Raw genomic sequence first — 20,919 nt, 5'->3', positions numbered from 1 at the left:
ACACTCGTTCATCTGTTGATCGAATCGTTTTAACAAAGTAAATTATTATCATTGTCGGCAGCACATCTCCCTGATGCGCTGCCGACATGATAATGTATGGGGACGAGTGATCGGAATAACGACCGATCGTTCTCATACATAGTTCTGTAACGTCCATGGCCGCGGGCCGTCGGGTTTACTCACCCCCCGATGCCCGCAGCCATGGATCCGTGAGCGCTGGTCCCTGTCTCCTTCCTAGGAGACGCCAGCGCTCACTTCCGCTCTGTCCTACTGTGTCCCGTAGGGTGCGCGCGCTCGCTCGCGCACGGCCCTAAAGGGCCAGCGCACTCACAAATTATTTGTCATCATCAACTGCCCTGATTTCCTGGTCTATAAGAAGGCCCCTGGCCTTCTGATCCTTGCCTGAGCGTTGTTAGTCTATCCCAGTCTGTCTCGCAAATGGTCCAATAGTGTTTCCCGTTCCAGCTGTTACCCGTGCCCTGTTACCCGTTCCTGTATTCCGTATTGTTCCTGTGCCAACCTGCGTTGGAGTAGTGTCTTCTGCCACGTCCAGTGTCTTCTGCCACGTCCAGTGTCTTCTGCCACGTCCAGTGTCTTCTGCCACGTCCAGTGTCTTCTGCCACGTCCATTGTCTTCTGCCACGTCCAGTGTCTTCTGCCACGTCCAGTGTCTTCTGCCACGTCCAGTGTCTTCTGCCACGTCCAGTGTCTTCTGCCACGTCCAGTGTCTTCTGCCACGTCCAGTGTCTTCTGCCACGTCCAGTGTCTTCTGCCACGTCCAGTGTCTTCTGCCACGTCCAGTGTCTTCTGCCACGTCCAGTGTCTTCTGCCACGTCCAGTGTCTTCTGCCACGTCCAGTGTCTTCTGCCACGTCCAGTGTCTTCTGCCACGTCCAGTGTCTTCTGCCACGTCCAGTGTCTTTTTGCCACGTCCAGTGTCTTTTTGCCACGTCCAGTGTCTTCTGCTTCATCGGATACATACCCTGTGTCCGTGACAGTACGCTCAGGCCATGGAACCCGCTGGCCAGCCCAAGACCGCAGTACAGAAGATTCAGACAAAGATGCAGGACCTACGCACACGTCAGGATCAAATCCTTGAGGCAGTGAATTCTATCCTGGTCCGCCTGGATCTACTCGCTGTTCCACCTCCGGTTCTTCCTCCTGAAGCTGTTGTTGTGCCACTGCCTGTTGCTCCTCCTGTTTTTTCCGGATCCACAGTTCCTCTGCCTCTTCCTCCTCGCTACGACGGTGACCCCAGAGCATGTAGAGGATTTCTCAATCAATGCACGGTGCATTTTAGGCTACGGCCTCATCTCATCTCTTCCCCTCTGAGGAGGCCAAAGTGGCGTTCATTATCTCCCTCCTCGCTGGCAAGGCCCTCGCATGGGCGAACCCAATCTTGGAGCAACAAGGACCTGTATCCGTGGACCTAGCCTTGTTCCTGCAGTCCTTTCGTGCCGTGTTCGAGGATCCGGGTCGAACATCCTCTGCTGCAGCCACTCTGTTGACCCTCAAGCAAGAAGGCTCCACAGTAGGGGAGTATGCAATCTCCTTCCGTACCCTAGCAGCCGAGCTGGCATGGAACAATGAGGCACTGGTGGCGACCTTCTGGCAGGGACTGTCCTCTCACATCAAGGACGAACTGGCAGCCCGCGACCTTCCTTCTACCTTGGATGCCCTCATCCTGTTAGCCACCCGTGTTGATATGAGAATCCGGGAGCGCTCTCAAGAGGTTCGTCAGGAGAGCCGGGTCCACAGACCAGCACCCTCTGTCCAGAGACCACTATTGTCTTCTCCTAGTGCGCTACCTGAAGAACCCATGCAGGTAGACGGAGTCCGGTTATCTGAACAGGAGAAGCAGCGCAGACGCTCCTCTGGACTTTGTATGTATTGTGGCCTCAAGGGTCATTTTGTGCTCCAATGCCCACAGAAACCGGGAAACTCAAGTACCTAGGGTTAATTGGAGAGGCAACTCTAGGTGGAACGTCTCCAAACGTTAAAACCTTTTCCAGACTATCCATTCCTGTGGCCATCGTCTCCGGAGAGACATCACATCCTTCCTCCGCCTATATTGACTCTGGAGCGGCTGCTAATTTTATCCTGCAGGATCTAGTGGATCGGTTTAGTCTACCCACAGTCTGTCTGGAGAGACCCCTGGCTGTTACCTCCGTGAATGGTCTACCATTGCCTGATCCGATCATGCTCATCACAGAGCTGTTGACACTATGGGTCGGAGCTCTTCACTCAGAACAGATCACCTTCCTGGTACTACCCAAGGCTATCAATCCTATCCTGCTGGGTCTGCCATGGCTCCGTCTACACGCCCCAACACTTGACTGGAATTCTGGAGAGGTTCTTCAATGGAGTTCCAGATGCCATAGCCATTGCCTGTCACAAGTCCGTCCTGTTGTGCCCCCTCTGCCTCAGTCACTTTCGGGCCTACCATCTCAATATGCTAGTTTTGCGGATGTCTTTTGCAAACGAGAGGCTGAGACGTTGCCTCCACATCGGAATTATGACTGTCCCATTGAACTGGTTCCCAATGCTTCTCTTCCCTGTGGACGAGTATATCCTCTCTCCTTGCCAGAGACTTTATCGATGTCAGCCTATATCAAGGATAACTTGGAAAGGGGTTTAATTTGAAAATCTTCCTCCCCGGCCGGGGCAGGCTTCTTCTTCGTTAAAAAGAGAGATGGATCTCTCCGACCCTGCATTGACTACCGTGGTCTCAATCAGATCACGGTCAAGAACAAATACCCATTGGCACTTATTTCCAATCTCTTCGATCGCATACGAGGAGCCAAAAATTTTTCTAAGCTAGATCTGCGGGGGGCCTATAATCTAATCTGGATTCACCAGGGTGACGAATGGAAGACTGCATTTAACACCCGCGATGGGCACTACGAATACCTAGTGATGCCCTTCGGACTGTGTAACGCTCCCGCAGTATTTCAGGAGTTCGTTAATGATATCTTCCGAGATCTCCTCTATATGTGCGTTGTAGTTTATCTTGATGATATTTTAATTTTCTCCCCAGATCTGATGATCCATCGGAGGCATGTTCGTCAAGTTCTTCTGCGACTAAGAGAGAATCGCTTGTATGCCAAATTGGAAAAGTGCACATTTGAAAAGAGGTCTTTGCCCTTCCTGGGCTACGTCATCTCGGATCAAGGCCTTAAGATGGACCCTGAGAAACTAAAGTCCGTCCTGGAATGGCCACGTCCTCAAGGCCTAAGGGCCATACAACGGTTCCTGGGATTCGCCAATTTCTACTGGCAGTTTATTCCGAACTTTTCTTCTCTGACGGCTCCCATCTCTACCCTTACCAAGAAGGGTGTGAATGCCAAGTCGTGGACTCCAGAGGCAGAGTCCGCATTCACTAGCCTCAAGAAAGCCTTCACTTCAGCTTCAATCCTCCATAACCCTGACGTATCTCGGCAGTTCTCACTAGAAGTGGACGCTTCCTCTGTTGGTGCAGGCGCACTTCTGTTCCAGAGGAGCTCCAAAGGAAAGGCAGTAGTGTGTGGCTACTACTCAAGACTGTTTTCTTCTGCTGAGCGCAATTATTCCATTGGAGATCGGGAGCTACTGGCTATCAAATTGGCCCTGGAGGAGTGGATACATCTTCTAGAAGGCGCAGCTCACCCCATCCTGATCTTCACCAACCACAAGAACCTTGCCTACCTTCAGTCCGCTCAAAAACTGAATCCTCGTCAAGCCAGGTGGTCGCTGTTCTTTACCCGTTTTCAATTTCTGCTTCACTACCGTCCCGCTGACAAGAATGTGAGGGCCGATGCCCTGTCCAGATCATTTGAGACGGAAGACACGGTGGAGCCCCTTCAGACTATCATAGACCCATCCTGCTTTGTCACCGCCAATCCTCTGCAGCTTAGAAATATCCCTCTGGGGAGAACTTTTGTTCTGTTGGCAGACAGAAAAAGAATTCTCCGCTGGGGACACCGTTCTAAATTAGCTGGGCACGCTGGTGTCCGTAAAACCCAAGACCTGATTTCTCGTCACTTTTGGTGGCCCACGCTACCTAAAGATGTTCTGGACTTTGTCTCTGCTTGCACGGTGTGTGCCCCTAACAAAGTCACTCACTCCAAGCCTGCCGGCCTGCTTCAACCTCTGCCTGTACCCAGTGCCCCCTGGCAGCACATCGCAATGGACTTCGTCACAGACCTTCCTCCCTCAGCAGGATGCAACACCATCTGGGTGGTGGGGGACCGGTTCTCTAAGATGATGGCACATTTTATCCCACTGACCAGCCTACCTTCTGCTCCCCGACTGGCGAGTCTCTTCATTCAGCACATCTTTCGCTTGCATGGCTTGCCTCTTCACATTGTGTCCGACCGGGGGGTTCAGTTTACCTCCAAGTTCTGGAGAGCCCTCTGTAAACTCCTGGATGTGAGTTTGGACTTTTCCTCTGCCTATCACCCCCAATCCAATGGGCAAGTTGAGAGGATCAACCAGATCATGGAAAATTATCTCCGCCACTTCATCTCTTCACAGCACGATAACTGAGTACAGCTTCTTCCATGGGCCGAGTTTTCATATAACAACCACACAAGTGAGTCCACCACTTCCACTCCATTTCACATAGTGTACAGTCAACATCCCAGAGTCCCTCTTCCTGTGTCGACTTCATCTCAGGTTCCCGCTGCTGACTCTGCATATGGGGACTTCCTGCAAATCTGGCAACAGACCCGGTCCTCTATTTTGCTGGCAGTAGATCGCATGAAGCGAAAGGCAGATACTAAGAGAAGAGAGCCGCCTCAGTTTCTTCCAGGGACTAAAGTCTGGCTGTCCTCTCGGAACATTCGCTTGAAGGTACCCTCATACAAGTTCGCTCCCAGGTTCCTTGGTCCTTTCGAGATTCTGCTACAAATCAACCCTGTCTCCTATAAACTGCGGCTGCCGCCTACCCTCAGAATCCCTAACTCCTTCCATGTGTCCCTCCTGAAACCAGTGGTCCTGAACCGCTACAGCAAGACTTCTAGTTCCACAGTTGCTCCCAGCGGCCCTTCTGATGTATTCGAGGTAAAGGAGATCCTGGACTGCAAGAGGGTAGGAGGAAGGACTTTCTATTTGGTGGACTGGAAAGGGTTTGGTCCTGAGAAGAGGTCCTGGGAGCCAGAAGAGAACCTCAGTGCTCCTGCTCTCATTAAAAAGTTCTTCTCCCGCTCTGGTCCCAAGATGAGGGGGCGTAAGAGGGGGGATACTGTAACGTCCATGGCCGCGGGCCGTCGGGTTTACTCACCCCCCCCCCCCGACGCCCGCAGCCATGGATCAGTGAGCGCTGGTCCCTGTCTCCTTCCTAGGAGACGCCAGCGCTCACTTCCGCTCCGTCCTGCTGTGTCCCGTAGGGTGCGCTTGCTCGTGCACGACCTTAAAGGGCCAGCGTGCGCACAAATTATTCGTCATCATCATCAACTGCCCTGATTTCCTGGTCTATAAGAAGGCCCCTGGTCTTCTGATCCTTGCCTGAGCGTTGTTAGTCTATCTCAGTCTGTCTCGCAAATGGTCCCTTAGTGTTTCCCGTTCCAGCTGTTACCCGTGCCCTGTTGCCCGTTCCTGTATTCCGTATTGTTCTAGTTCCTGTGCCTACCTACGTTGGAGTAGTGTCGTTTGCCACGTCCAGTGTCGTTTGCCACGTCCAGTGTCGTTTGCCACGTCCAGTGTCGTTTGCCACGTCCAGTGTCGTTTGCCACGCCCAGTGCCGTTTGCCACGCCCAGTGCCGTTTGCCACGCCCAGTGCCGTTTGCCACGCCCAGTGCCGTTTGCCACGCCCAGTGCCGTTTGCCACGCCCAGTGCCGTTTGCCACGCCCAGTGCCGTTTGCCACGCCCAGTGCCGTTTGCCACGCCCAGTGCCTTCTGACACGCCCAGTGCCTTCTGACACGCCCAGTGCCTTCTGACACGCCCAGTGTCTTTTGCCACGCCCAGTGTCTTTTGCCACGCCCAGTGTCTTTTGCTTCATCGGATACTGCGCGCCACGTCTGGCGCGACCTGCCGCACCAGCCTCCATCCGTGCTGAAGCCACAGCCACCATCCGGACTATTTCAGGTACCCAAGCGTTACTGTCTGCCATTGACTTTCGTATAGACTGTGACCTCGTCAGCTGCCTCCTCGCTACGGCGGAGCGGCCTAGTGGGTCCACATACCCTGTGTCCGTGACAAGTTCCTTGTGACAGGAGCAAACGAGCGTCAAAAATAGGAACGGAACGGAACCTAAACAGAAGAAATATATAAAGGAAGGCATTATAGGTCTGCTCTTTTTTTTTTTTTTGTGCTTAAAAAAATGCATGCATAATCTGCAGCAAATCTGTACAGTGTAAATAAGGCCTAACCGTTAATGCCGCCCTCGATAAATTCACGCACACACTTCATACAGACGTGAACACTTGCTACATACATGCATACTTAATATGTACACACTTGAACATACACTATATAGATAGGCACACTCATTACCAAAAGGTATTCCCAGATGTACCAACACATACGCATTCTCACTACTACATGCACATACATTCACCACATACAGTCAAACAAACATATGTTTTCTCATTTACTACATACACAAGCACACGCACACATGTTAACTATATACCGGTATACACATTCACTACCAACAAGCATGCACACTTGCTATTTGGGTGTGCACACATTACATAACATATCATTGTCAAATAACATATATATATATGTACACAATATACATTTATAGAATTTTGCACACCTATTTAGTGCAGACGTCCCCTATCAAGACAGAACCCAGACCCCACGCAATACAGACCCTTTGCTCCGACGCATGCCCCGGAGCAGACCCCTGCTCCGACGCAGCATACCCCGGAGCAGACCCCTGCTCCGACGCAGCATACCCCGGAGCAGACCCCTGCTCCGACGCAGCATACCCCTGCTCCGACGCAGCAGACCCCGGAGCAGACCTCCGACGCAGCATACCCCTGCTCCGACGCAGCAGACCCCGGAGCAGACCCCTGCTCCGACGCAGCAGACCCCTGCTCCGACGGAGCAGACCCCGGAGCAGACCCCTGCTCCGACGCAGCAGACCCCTGCTCCGACGGAGCAGACCCCGGAGCAGACCCCTGCTCCGACGCAGCAGACCCCTGCTCCGACGCAGCAGACCCCGGAGCAGACCCCTGCTCCGACGCAGCAGACCCCGGAGCAGACCCCTGCTCCGACGCAGCAGACCCCTGCTCCGACGCAGCAGACCCCTGCTCCGACGCAGCAGACCCCTGCTCCGACGCAGCAGACCCCGGAGCAGACCCCTGCTCCGACGCAGCAGACCCCGGAGCAGACCCCTGCTCCGACGCAGCAGACCCCGGAGCAGACCCCTGCTCCGACGCAGCAGACCCCTGCTCCGACGCAGCAGACCCCTGCTCCGACGCAGCAGACCCCGGAGCAGACCCCTGCTCCGACGCAGCAGACCCCGGAGCAGACCCCTGCTCCGACGCAGCAGACCCCTGCTCCGACGCAGCAGACCCCTGCTCCGACGCAGCAGACCCCGGAGCAGATCCCTGCTCCGACGCAGCAGACCCCGGAGCAGACCCCTGCTCCGACGCAGCAGACCCCGGAGCAGACCCCTGCTCCGACGCAGCAGACCCCGGAGCAGACCCCTGCTCCGACGCAGCAGACCCCGGAGCAGACCCCTGCTCCGACGCAGCAGACCCCGGAGCAGACCCCTGCTCCGACGCAGCAGACCCCGGAGCAGACCCCTGCTCCGACGCAGCAGACCCCGGAGCAGACCCCTGCTCCGACGCAGCAGACCCCGGAGCAGACCCCTGCTCCGACGCAGCAGACCCCGGAGCAGACCCCTGCTCCGACGCAGCAGACCCCGGAGCAGACCCCTGCTCCGACGCAGCAGACCCCGGAGCAGACCCCTGCTCCGACGCAGCAGACCCCTGCTCCGACGCAGCAGACCCCTGCTCCGACGCAGCAGACCCCTGCTCCGACGCAGCAGACCCCGGAGCAGACCCCTTCTCCGACGCAGCAGACCCCGGAGCAGACCCCTGCTCCGACGCAGCCGACCCCCTGCTCCGACGCAGCCGACCCCCTGCTCCGACGCAGCCGACCCCCTGCTCCGACGCAGCCGACCCCCTGCTCCGACGCAGCCGACCCCCTGCTCCGACGCAGCAGACCCCGGAGCAGACCCCTGCTCCGACGCAGCAGACCCCGGAGCAGACCCCTGCTCCGACGCAGCCGACCCCCTGCTCCGACGCAGCCGACCCCCTGCTCCGACGCAGCCGACCCCCTGCTCCGACGCAGCCGACCCCCTGCTCCGACGCAGCCGACCCCGGAGCAGACCACTGCTCCGACGCAGCAGACCCCCGCTCCGCAGCAGACCCCGGAGCAGACCCCCGCTCCGCAGCAGTCCCCGGAGCAGACACCCGCTCCGCAGAAGACCCCGGAGCAGACCACTGCTCCGACGCAGCAGACCCCGGAGCAGACCCCTGCTCCGCAGCAGACCCCGGAGCAGACCCCCGCTCCGACGCAGACCCCGGAGCAGAGCCCCGCTCCGACGCAGACCCCGGAGTAGACCCCCGCTCCGACGCAGCAGACCCCCGCTCCGACGCCTCGCTCCGATGGATAGGGGATAATTGTCGATTCTGTGAAAGCGCCTTGAAAGTTTCCTATAGTTTGACAGACTTTTTTACATCATGGTTGAGTAATTTGGGTCTTTGCGGAACCGCTGTAATTCATGCACATTTCTTGTTTTTTTGCGCTTGTGATCTTTGTCAGGTCTTGTGGAAACTAGAAAAGGTTTATCAACTCATTTGAAATACCTTGGGACTCCGTTGAACCACATTAGAGCGGTTTTCTCATCAGAGGCATTTCTGAAATATCCACAGGCTGTGTCACAAATGTCAGATTGATGCGCGTCCCACCTCTGGGACCTGCAACTATCTCTAGAACGGGGCCCCCTAAACCCCGTTCTACCGCTCTGTGTTGTGGCTGACTCGTGTGATTCCCAACCATGAATTACGGAAACCGTGTATCTCGCTAAGCTACACTGTTTCCGTAGGTACCATAGAACTGAATGGTAGTTACAGAAATATGGTAGCTCGCATGCTACGCTGCTTCCAGAAATGCCATTCACTACTATCTAATCAAGATCGTACCCAGCTCTTCCCAGTACCCCTGGTGGCAATGGGTATCAGGGTAATAATGGGGGTTAGGGTTAGCCTTTGCACCGGCTAACACTAAGCCCCGCCTTAGTAATGGACGCTGTCAATCAACCACTAGCCATTACTAAGGTGGTAGTAATGAAGTTCAAAATACAAAGACATAGAAAAAATATATTTTATTGAATTCTAAAACCCCCACACAACCCTCATTAACCATTTTATTGAAAATAAAAAAAGCTGTCCTCGAAGTAGTCCAACAACCGAACTTGTAAAAAAGCACAAACACACAAAAATCCTACACACAAGGTAGGCTTACACCGCGTTCCAAATTATTTTGCAAATGTTATTTTTCGCTGATTTTCCTAAATAGTCGATGCAAATGACAGTTACTATAATCTTCAAGCCATCAACCGTTGGGGTATAATGCAAATTTTATTGAACAAATCTAATGATAACAGTTTTTTTTTAGAAGTAAAAAACTAAAAATGCACTATTTCAAATTATTGTGCACAACAGAGATCAAAACATTTTAAAGGTTGTAAAGAGAACTAAAATGGTAATTTGTTGAATTTGCAGCATCAGGAGGTAATATTTACATAAATCAAAAAGCTCTTTCAATAAAAAAAAACTTAACAGGCCAAGTTACATGTTAACATAGGACCCCTTCTTTGATATCACCTTCACAATTCTTGCATCCATTGAATTTGTGAGTATTTGGACAGTCTCTGCTTGAATATCTTTGCAGGATGTCACAATATAGTTACATTTTACCTATACTGTAAAAAACAAACGCAGGCTGGGAGGGCAAAAACATTTAATTTTAAGAAAGCCAATTTCCCCAGGATGAGGGCGGCAATTCAGGATATAGACTGGGAAGAACTAATGTCAAATAATGGAACAAATGATAAATGGGAGATTTTCAAATCTACTTTGAGTTATTATAGTGCAAAATGTATTCCTATAGGTAACAAGTATAAACGACTCAAATTAAACCCCACATGGCTTACACCTTCTGTGAAAGGGGCAATACATGACAAAAAAAGGGCATTTAAAAAATACAAATCTGAGGGTACAGCTGTAGCCTTTGTAAAATATAAAGAGCTTAATAAAATCTGTAAATGTAATAAAATTAGCAAAAATACAAAATGAAAGGCAGGTGGCCAAGGATAGTAAAACAAATCCTAAAAAATTCTTCAAGCATATAAATGCAAAAAAGCCCAGGTCTGAACATGTAGGACCCCTAGATAGTGGTAATGGGGAGTTGATCACAGGGGATCAAGAGAAGGCAGAGTTACTAAATGGGTTCTTTAGCTCTGTATATACAACTGAAGAAGGAGCAGCTGATGTAGCCGGTGCCAGTGCTGTTAATATATCAGTTGATATACTGAATTGGATGAATGTAGAGATGGTCCAAGCTATATTAAATAAAATAAATGTGCACAAGGCCCCGGGACCAGATGGGTTACACCCTAGAATTCTTAAAGAGCTTAGTTCAGTTATTTCTGTCCCCCTTTTCATAATATTCAGAGAATCTCTAGTGACTGGTATAGTGCCAAGGGACTGGCGCAGGGCAAATGTGGTACCTATTTTCAAAAAGGGCTCTAGGTCTTCCCCAGGTAATTATAGACCAGTAAGCTTAACATCCATCGTGGGGAAAATGTTTGAGGGGCTATTGAGGGACTATATACAGGATTATGTGACAATAAATAGCATTATAAGTGACAGCCAGCACGGTTTTACTAAGGACAGAAGTTGTCAAACTAACCTAATCTGTTTTTATGAAGAGGTGAGCAGAAGTCTAGACAGAGGGGCCGCTGTGGATTTAGTGTTTTTGGACTTTGCAAAGGCATTTGACACTGTCCCCCATAGACGTCTAATGGGTAAATTAAGGACTATAGGTTTAGAAAATATAGTTTTGTAATTAGATTGAGAATTGGCTCAAGGACCGTATCCAGAGAGTTGTGGTCAATGATTCCTACTCTGAATGGTCCCCGGTAATAAGTGGTGTACCCCAGGGTTCAGTGCTGGGACCACTATTATTCAACTTATTTATTAATGATATAGAGGAAGGGATTAATAGCACTATTTCTATTTTTGCAGATGACACCAAGCTATGTAATATAGTTCAGACTATGGAAAATGTTCATGAATTACAGGCAGATTTAAACAAACTAAGTGTTTGGGCGTCCACTTGGCAGATGAAGTTTAAAGTAGATAAATGTAAAGTTATGCATCTGGGTACCAACAACCTGCATGCATCATATGTCCTAGGGGGAGCTACACTGGCGGATTCACTTGTTGAGAAGGATCTGGGTGTACTTGTAAATCATAAACTCAATAACGGCATGCAGTGTCAATCAGCTGCTTCAAAGGCCAGCAGGATATTGTGGTGTATTAAAAGAGGCATGGACTCGCGGGACAGGGATGTAATATTACCACTTTACAAAGCATTAGTGAGGCCTCATCTAGAATATGCAGTCCAGTTCTGGGCTCCAGTTCATAGAAAGGATGCCCTGGAGTTGGAAAAAATACAAAGAAGAGCAACGAAGCTCATTAGGGGCATGGAGAATTTAAGTTATGAGGAAAGATTGAAAGAATTAAACCTATTTAGCCTTGAAAAAAGACGACCAAGGGGGGACATGATTAACTTATATAAATATATTAATGGCACATACAAAAAATATGGTGAAATCCTGTTCCTTGTAAAACCCCCTCAAAAAACAAGGGGGCACTCCCTCCGTCTGGAGAAAAAAAGGTTCAAGCTGCAGAGGCGACAAGGCTTCTTTACAGTGAGAACTGTGAATCTATGGAATAGTCTACCGCAGGAGCTGGTCACAGCAGGGACAGTAGATGGCTTTAAAAAAGGGTTAGATAATTTCCTAGAACAAATAAATATTAGCTCCTATGTGTAGAAATTTTTCCTTCCCTTTTCCCTTCCATTGGTTGAACTTGATGGACATGTGTCTTTTTTCAGCCGTACTAACTATGTAACTATGTAAGAATAGCCTCCCAGAGCTTCTGTTTTGATGTGAACTGCCTCCCACCCTCATAGATATTTTGCTTGAGGATGCTCCAAAGGCTCTCAATAGGGTTGAGGTCAGGGGAACATGGGGGCCACACCATGAGTTTCTCTCCTTTTATGCCCATAGCAGCCAATGACACAGAGGTATTCTTTGCAGCATGAGATGGTGCATTGTCATGCACGGAGATAATTTCGCTACGGAAGGCACGGTTCTTCTCTTTGTACCACAGAAGAAAGTGGTCAGTCATAAACTCTATGTACTTTGCAGAGGTTATTTTCACACCGTCCGGGACCCTAAAGGAGCCTACCAGCTCTCTCCCCATGATTCCAGCCCAAAACATGACTCTGCCACCTCCTTGCTGACGTCGCAGCCTTGTTGGGACATGGTGGCCATTCACCAACCATCCACTACTCCATCCATATGGGCCATCCAGGGTTGCAAGGCACTCATCAGTAAACAAAACGGTTTGAAAATTAGTCTTCATGTATTTCTAAGCCCACTGCAACCGTTTCTGCTTGTGAGCATTGTTTAGGGGTGGCCGAATAATCGCTTTATGCACACTTGCAAACCTCTAGAGGATCCTACACCTTGAGGTTCGCGGGACTCCAGAGGCACCAGCGGCCTCAAATACCTGTTTGCTGCTTTGCAATGGCATTTTAGCAGCTGCTCTCCTAATCCTATTAATTTGTCTGGCAGAAACCTTCCTCATTATGCCTTTATCTGAACGAACCGTCTGTGCTCTTAATCAGCCACAAATCTTTTCACAGTACGATGATCACATTTAAAATTTCTTGAACTATCCAATGTTTTCATACCTAGTGCAATACCTTGGACAATTTCATGCTTTTCGGCAGCAGAGAGATGCTTTTTCTTTCCCATATTGCTTGAAACCTGTGGCCTGCTTAATAATGTGGAACGTCCTTCTTAAGTAGTTTTCCTTTGATTGGGCACACCTGGCAAACTAATTATCACAGGTTTCTGAGATTGATTACCATGATCCAAAGAGCCCTAAGACACAATACCATCCAGGAGTTTAATTGAAAAACTAATAATTAAATGTTTGACACTTAAATCCAATGTGCATAATAATTTGGAACACGGTGTAGATACATGGCCTATGTGTGATCCTGTCTGATGGGCCCTGTATCTAAGCCTACCACATGTTAGGCTTATATACAGGGCCCCAGCAGACTAATTTTATACAGTATAAGATTACGGTCTGCTAGGGTCCTGTATCTAAGCCTCTCTTGTGGTAAGCTTAGATACATGGTCCAACAGACAGTATCACAAGTGGGGCCTTTATCTAAGCCAATGTGTGATGCTGTCTGTTAGACCCTGTATCTAAGCCTACAACAAGGGAGGCTTAGATACAGGACCCCGGCAGGCAGTAATGATGCTACACTTTCGTAGCTCTTCGCTGTAGCGGATGTCCTGACACCATCCAGCGTCGTGACATCATTCGCAGCGCACAGCGCCATGACACTTGTTTTGTATGATTTGTTACGCTAATCCATTTTTAGATCAGAATGAAAGGACAAAAACAAATCCGTTGAAAATCCCATTGAAATCAATATAAGGATTGCAAACGGACTACAATTCGTTTGTATCCGTTTTACATGGACATCATTGATAAAAAGAACCCATCCGTTCAACATCCATTTTTTGAACTAGGAAAAAAGTTGTGTGCTCCGCACTTTTATCTCCCATCAAAAATACGTATGACTAACATAACGGACGCAAATGGATGCAATAAAAGTTCCTGTTGATTTCAATAGGAATTTTAACGGATCCTTTTTTATCCTTATTCTAATCTAAAAACTGATCAGAGTAACGGATTATATAACGCAAGTGTGAACCTAAAAGAGTCATAGGGTCGTTATGTTTTAGTGATAGGCATGATACTGGAATTCTTAGTTTCCTTTATATTGTGCTACGCCCCTAATTCCCAGTAGGTACGATTTTCTTCATGACGTTTTCAGTCTTGTTACCTCATATGGAAGGGTCCCTATTTATAGGGGATGATTCTAACCTTGATTTTGATCATGTTCTGGACACATCAAACATCTCCTCCTCCCGCTTATTGGTCTCCTACAAAAGTAGACCACCAACCAGCTAAATTACTGTATAACATTAACGAATGCATAGCAGAATTCTAACAACTCCAAATGTGATATATACTTATTGTTCTTCATCTCATGCCACTTATTCTAGAGTAGATTATCTATTTCTTCCCTCAATACTATTAGCTCAGGTTGTATCAGCTAAAATTACACCTTATTCCTGGTCTGACCAATACATGGTAGTGGTAGGTTACATAATCTATGGAATAGACCCAATACCTACTATTGGAAAATAAATTATTCACTTTTGTCTAACCCTACCCTGATGGAGGATCTAACTAAAAAAGTAAAATTGTATTTTGACACTGTTTCAGGTTCCTTACCTCTTTCAGTGATATGGGCTAGCTCTTAAAGTGACCATTTGAAGTAAGTTGATCCAAATGGCTACTTTTTGAAAATGCTCCTAAAGGAGCGCGCCTTAACTTTTTTCTCTTTGTGGAACATAAGGCGAATCCTAACAGAGATCTACGTTGTAAAATAGAGGCAGCTCGCACGGAGATCAAATGTCTGAGATGGTCCGGGTGTTTGCTCAAGGAGATAAGCCTGACTCTCTCCCGGCGAGACGATTATCTTCAAGACAGAATAATGGAGATTATCTAAACTCTGTCTACAAGATGGCCGAGTTATCCAGAACCGAAAGTAGATAATGGGGGGATATTTGCATTTCTCTTGAAATGTATATTCTGCTTTCCAAGGTATGGATTATACAAAAGTGGAGTCATTCTTAGCGGAAGCCTCCCTGCCTACACTCGCTTGACAACATTGTGACTTTATGGAGAAAGAAATCACGCTTGAGGAAGAATTTGAGGCCATTAAAACAGTCAAGTCTTTTAGTTCCCCTCGTGGGAAGGATTTGGTGCTTTATAATATAAAAAGCTCTTCAACACTATTAGAAAAGGAAACCCTGTTGGTATTATATGGCCTCCGTTTTTAAGTTTTCTCCAAAACCAGAAAAAGATCTCATTACATGCGACAATTATAGGCCCATATCTCTTATGAATAATGATATGAAATAACTCCATCGGGGCCAGGTAGGCTTAGTCCCTGGTAAACAGGCAGAAGACCAAACACGTGGCAGACTGCTCATGTGACAGGGATGTTGCTCTACCTAGATTTACAGAAGGTATTTTATTCCATGGTTTGGCATTATCTCTTCTTTATCCTATGCAGATAGGGTTTTGATCCATCCTTCTTGTCATTCCTCTCAGTGTTATATATAGTAAGGTTCCAATGGCCAGGGTAAAAGTCAGGTGATTCACCTTTTGTTATAATACATATAAAGAGAGGCACTAGGCCGGCTGCCCTCTTTCACCTACACTATTATTTCTCCATGGAACCTAACTGCCTGAATACATTGTAGCCCTGACGTTGGTGGTTTTGGACTGCGTTCCCGAAAACACAAACGTGCGCAGTTTGCGGATGATTTTCTCCCTTACCAAACTTCCCAATTTGTTCCATAGGATGCAAAAAGTTACTGATATTTAAGGCCTGGAGCTCCACACCTCCAATTAGGAGGCCTCAATATTAATTTGCCGGAAAATGTTGTTGAGTTGCTCCAAATGGAACTTGAGGAGGCTGACCTACCTGGGTATTATCCTAATTCCCACTTTTAACTTTACCGTATTCAGCCAAACTACGGGACGATTTGTGGAAATAGTCTACACTCCTGGTATCCTAGCTAGGTAGGATAGAATCTCTCAAAATAGTCTCCCTAGATTGTTGTACATTTCGCACCCTCCAAAGTAGCATCCCACTAAGGGCCCTAAGGCTCCTTTAGGCTGACCTTCTGAGGTTTGTTTGGGGCTTCACAGGGTAACTGGTTGGGGCCACAACTTTTTATGCCCTCCTCTATCAAGGGGGTAGTGGTTGAGCTGGTCAATTGCCCTAGTTTCCCAATAGGTAAATGTAGATTTTGGCATTGAATCCCTGGATTACTTCTGTACTATTCATAAACTACCTGATTTAGAACACTTTTGTTATCACCAGATCATTTTCTCAAGAACCTTAAAGGGGGTTGCCCATCAGGGATATTTATGGCATATCCACAGGATATGCCATAAATGTCAGATGCGGGCTCCACACCTATCTCTAGAACGGGGCCCCCTAAACCCCGTTCTACCTTTCACAGTTCCCGCTGCCATTCTAGAGATAGGTGCGGGTCCCAGAGGTGGGACCCGCATCTGACATTTATAGTATATCCTGTGGCTATGCCATAAATGTTCCTGACGGGCAAACCCCTGATTACTCCAATATCAAGTTTAGGACAGCCTTCGAATTTGTGTCTCAGATCTATAGGAAGACGAGAGATCATTTCTTCTTCGTATAATCTCTCCTCATCTCTGGGTAAATTGAAATACATGCCCTGTTGGAAGGGGACATGGGCAGTTCCTTGGAGGTACTGATTGGGGTCATATGGCACTTACTACAGCCAAACTCTACATTAACATGTCTTTGGTCGAGGCTGGTTTCAAGGTCCGCTTGAGATGGTACATGGTCCCTTCCAGGCTCTCTAAGATGTTCTCATCCTCTCTGTTCTATCGACAATGTGGAAATCATTGTAAAACGTATCATAATTTACTTGCTGGGATGTCCAAAAATATGTTCATTTTGGATTCATATCTATCACCTCATAAACTCTGTCAGCGGTGTTAACCTTCGAAAAACCCCATACTTCCTGAAAAGGCTCTTGAATTCTCCCATCCTTGATATTCCCAGGGGTACAGGAAAATTCATTTGTTTTATTTTTCTAGTCTCCAAGAAGGCCATAGCTAGGAGTTACATAGTTACATAGTTCGTACGGTTGAAAAAAGACACATGTCCATCAAGTTCAACCAAGGGATGGGAAAAGGGAAGTAAAAACATGTCTACACATAAAGGCTTATATTTTTTTTTGTTCTAGGAAATTATCTAAGCCTTTTTTAAAGCCATCTACTGTCCCTGCTGTGACCAGCTCCAGCGGTAGACTATTCCATAGATTCACAGTTCTCACAGTAAAGAAGGCTTGTCGCCTCTGCAGGCTGAACCTTTTTTTTTTTTTTCAGACGGAGGGAGTGCCGCCTTGTTTTTTTTTAGGGGATTTTACATTGAACAGGATTCCACCATATTTTTTGTATGTGCCATTAATATATTTATATATGTTAATCATGTCCCCCTTAGTCGTCTTTTTTCAAGGCTAAATAGGTTTAATTCTTTTAATCTTTCCTCATAACTTAGATTCTCCATGCCCCTTATTAGCTTCGTTGCTCTTCTTTGTATTTTTTCCAACTCCAGGGCATCCTTTCTATGAACTGGAGCCCAGAACTGAACTGCATATTCTAGTTGAGGCCTCACTAATGCTTTGTAAAGTGGAAATATTACATCCCTGTCCCGCGAGTCCATTCCTCTTTTAATACACGACAATATCTTGCTGGCCTTTGAAGAAGCTGATTGACATTGCATGCAGTTATTTAGCTTATGATTTACAAGTACACCCAGATCCTTCTCAACAAGTGACTCCCCCAGTGTAGCTCCTCCTAGGACATATGATGCATGCAGGTTGTTCATACCCAGATGCATAACTTAAAATTTATCTACATTAAACCTCATTTGCCAAGTGGACGACCAAACAATCAGTTTGTTTAAATCCGCTTGCAATTCACAAACATCTTCCATAGTCTGAACTATATTACATAGCTTGGTGTCATCTGCAAAAATAGAAATAGTGCTATTAATCCCATCCTCTATATCATTAATAAGTTGAGTAATAGTGGTCCCAGCACGGAACCCTGGGGTAAACCATTCATAACCGGTTGGAAGACCCAATCTGTCTCTCTTGACCATGCCGAGGCTAAATTAAGATATCTAATGACAGACTGACTAGCCTCTTATATGACTCCCAGTCCACATTTGACAAAGTATGGTCTCCCTGGATATTTTATGTAGAGGGTTAGGCTATGTTCACACTGAGTTTTTTTGCAGGCGGAATTTCTGCCTCAAAATTCCGTTTGGAAGTTTGAGGCAGATTTTCCTCTCCCTGCACGCCGATTTTCGCTGCTTTTTTCATTTGCGTCCATTGAGCGCCGCGGGTATAAAATGCCGCAAAATACGCTTTCTCTGCTTCCAATTGATATTAATGGGAGGTCAGAGACGTAACCGCGCGAAGATAGGGCATGTCCCTTCTTTCTCCCGCAAGACGGTTTTACCGCTTGCAGGAAAAAGTAGCCTCCACCTCCCATTGAAATCAATGGGAGGCATTTTCGGGCCGTTTTTGACGAGTTTTGCGGCGCGGTTTCCGTGTCAAAACACGCTGTGTGAACATAGCCTTTTAGGGTGACTTGGGTACTTTTTTTTTCTGTGCAGCTGTTTTACATCTGGGCAAGAATGTGTACATGTGTAGTGAAATGTTTTTCTACTTTCATATTGTTTATAAAGTGTTTTTTTGTGTAATATTTACTTCTTCAGGGCAAATACATGGATATTGAATTTGATTTCAAGGGAGATCCTCTTGGTGGAGTTATAAGCAACTGTAAGTACAATAGTAATAAATAGGTGTGTGTGTGTGTGTGTGTGTGTGTGTGTGTGTGTGTGTGTGTGTGTGTGTGTGTGTGTGTGTGTAAATGCCAGCTTTTAGGACTTGTTTAGATGAATGTTAGTAGTAGCTGTTACAGTACTTGGAAATAATATAGACATTTGTAAAGATTTAATAAAATGCTGTAAATTGTGCTGTCCACAATTTTGACCGGAAGTGTCGCTGTGCAGAGAAAAAGTTTGAAGGGGCTGCAGCGCTGGTTTAGTGCTGCAGCCCCTTCAAAGTTTTTCCCTTCCAGCTCACCATTTCAGGCCCCGTATCCTAGCAGTTGGATCACCCTGAATCAGAAAGTTTTGGCATATCCTAGTAAAACACGATTACTTTCTGCGATGGGAATAAACTTTTAAACATGCTGAGATATTAGTGTGGGGTCCACCTGACCAGAAAATATCTTTGAGGGTTAACTGATGATACTGGTTTGCTGTTCCATAAACAAAATTGAATAATATATAGGATTTGCCACACCTATCTTTTCAGCTGGCATCACTTGAATTCATTTTTTACACCTATTCTATTAATTAAAGGTCACCTGTCTCTGGCATCTGTGGCTCACTGTAGAAAGTGGGCAGATGACCTGGTACATAAACTGCTATTTTGTATGAACTGGTAGTTTTGGGGGCAGAGAAAATGCCGAGTTCCTGTAGTTACAAAAGAGCAGATAGGCAATCGCATTACGGTGATACAATATTGCTTTTACAAAATAAAAACAATTTGGTAAAAAAATAAAGTTTTGTGTTATTATATTCTGAGACCTATAACTTTTTTTTATTTTGCCAACTATAGGGCTATGTGAGGGCTTTTGTTTTTGTAGGGCAAGCTGTAGTTTTTATAAGTATAATTTTAGGGTACATATATGAATTTCTGATCACTCTTTATTTCATTTTTATGGGTTGGGCGAAATTAAAAAAAAAGCAATTCTGGAGTTTTTACTTATATGTATTGCAGTGTTTGGTACTTTTAACGGTGTTCTATTAAACGAGTATTCCCATCAGACATTTGTGGCATGTCCTACATTTCTGAGATGGGAATACCCCTTTAAGCACTCCTTCTAGCAGGGCTTAGTAGGAGTACCAAGATGGCAGACCTGCTGTCCTTCATTAGGCTCCTGACTCCCATGACAACCCGTACAAACTCAGCGATTGCTCCGATGGGATGACAATGGGAGCCCCTCTTTATCTAAAGGCTTAGATACCGCAGTCGCTATTGACTATGGTTTCATTGTGGTTAAATGGGCGTTCGAGCGTAATATAAAATGGCACCCAATGTCTTTTTTTACTGCACTATGGAGTGCTTTTTGTGTTCATTTATAATAAGTTTGAGAGGGGTGGATCTGTCAGACCAGGTGCTGCAGCTATACAGCGCCCTTCGCAAGACTTGGGCGTGGTATGAAAAACTGGCACTGCACCTGACCCAAATAGCCCTTTATAATTTCTACAAAAGTGTAGGCAACTGGGGGAGATTCCTGCAATTTCAGGAAAAAAATAATCAAGGCCTTTTGTATTTGGGGAACAGAAAGAAGAGGGGAGTAGGGCCTCGGGAAGCGAGGGCAGAATAATTCCAGGTCAGCATTTCCCTGGAGTAGTTCCCCCGACGGAGACGAGGAGTAGGGCACAAAAAAGGTGTCGGGTATGCTCCAAGAATGGAATTAGGAGGGACTCCACACACCATTGTGAGACTTGCCCCTCGAAGCCCAGTCTTTGCATACAAAACGGTTTTGAAATTTACCTCACCTCAGTTGACTTCAACTAACCTGGCCTCCCTTCTGTAATTTTCTCAAATACCCCCTGAAATAAATTTTTATTAGAAATGGTAGAAAATTACTTTATTCAATAATTTAATTCCCATTTTTACCAATTACCGTATTTCCAGCATTTCAATTGGAAATCTAGTAAAAACCCTAAACAAAACTAAAAATTCTCATTACACGCCATTTTTTACTTTTTTCTAGTTTTTTCATAATAAATTATTTTGCAAAGGGGAAAAAGTGGTCTTTTCATTTTTTTAACTTGGGATTTTAATTTATATTATTGCAAACTTTATTAAACTTTTTTTTTAGTCTCACT

The 20,919-nt window shown here is 46.9% G+C and overlaps 1 protein-coding gene across 2 annotated transcripts in view; it reads left to right on the top strand.

Annotated features, from left to right (window-relative positions):
• Nucleotides 1–20,919, top strand: part of MYO1B (myosin IB) — a 376,700-nt gene that overhangs the window by 102,118 nt on the left and 253,663 nt on the right. For both annotated transcript variants that reach the window (XM_075829974.1, XM_075829973.1), the window contains exon 7: nt 18,730–18,793. In XM_075829974.1, the coding sequence (XP_075686089.1) occupies nt 18,730–18,793 (64 nt within the window). The remainder of the gene's footprint in view (nt 1–18,729; nt 18,794–20,919) is intronic.

This window comes from Rhinoderma darwinii, chromosome 6 (assembly GCF_050947455.1).
Source record: "Rhinoderma darwinii isolate aRhiDar2 chromosome 6, aRhiDar2.hap1, whole genome shotgun sequence".
Classification (NCBI taxonomy): domain Eukaryota; kingdom Metazoa; phylum Chordata; class Amphibia; order Anura; family Rhinodermatidae; genus Rhinoderma; species Rhinoderma darwinii.
Note: the sequence above shows the minus strand (reverse complement) of the source record. Positions and strands in the feature narration are given on the sequence as shown.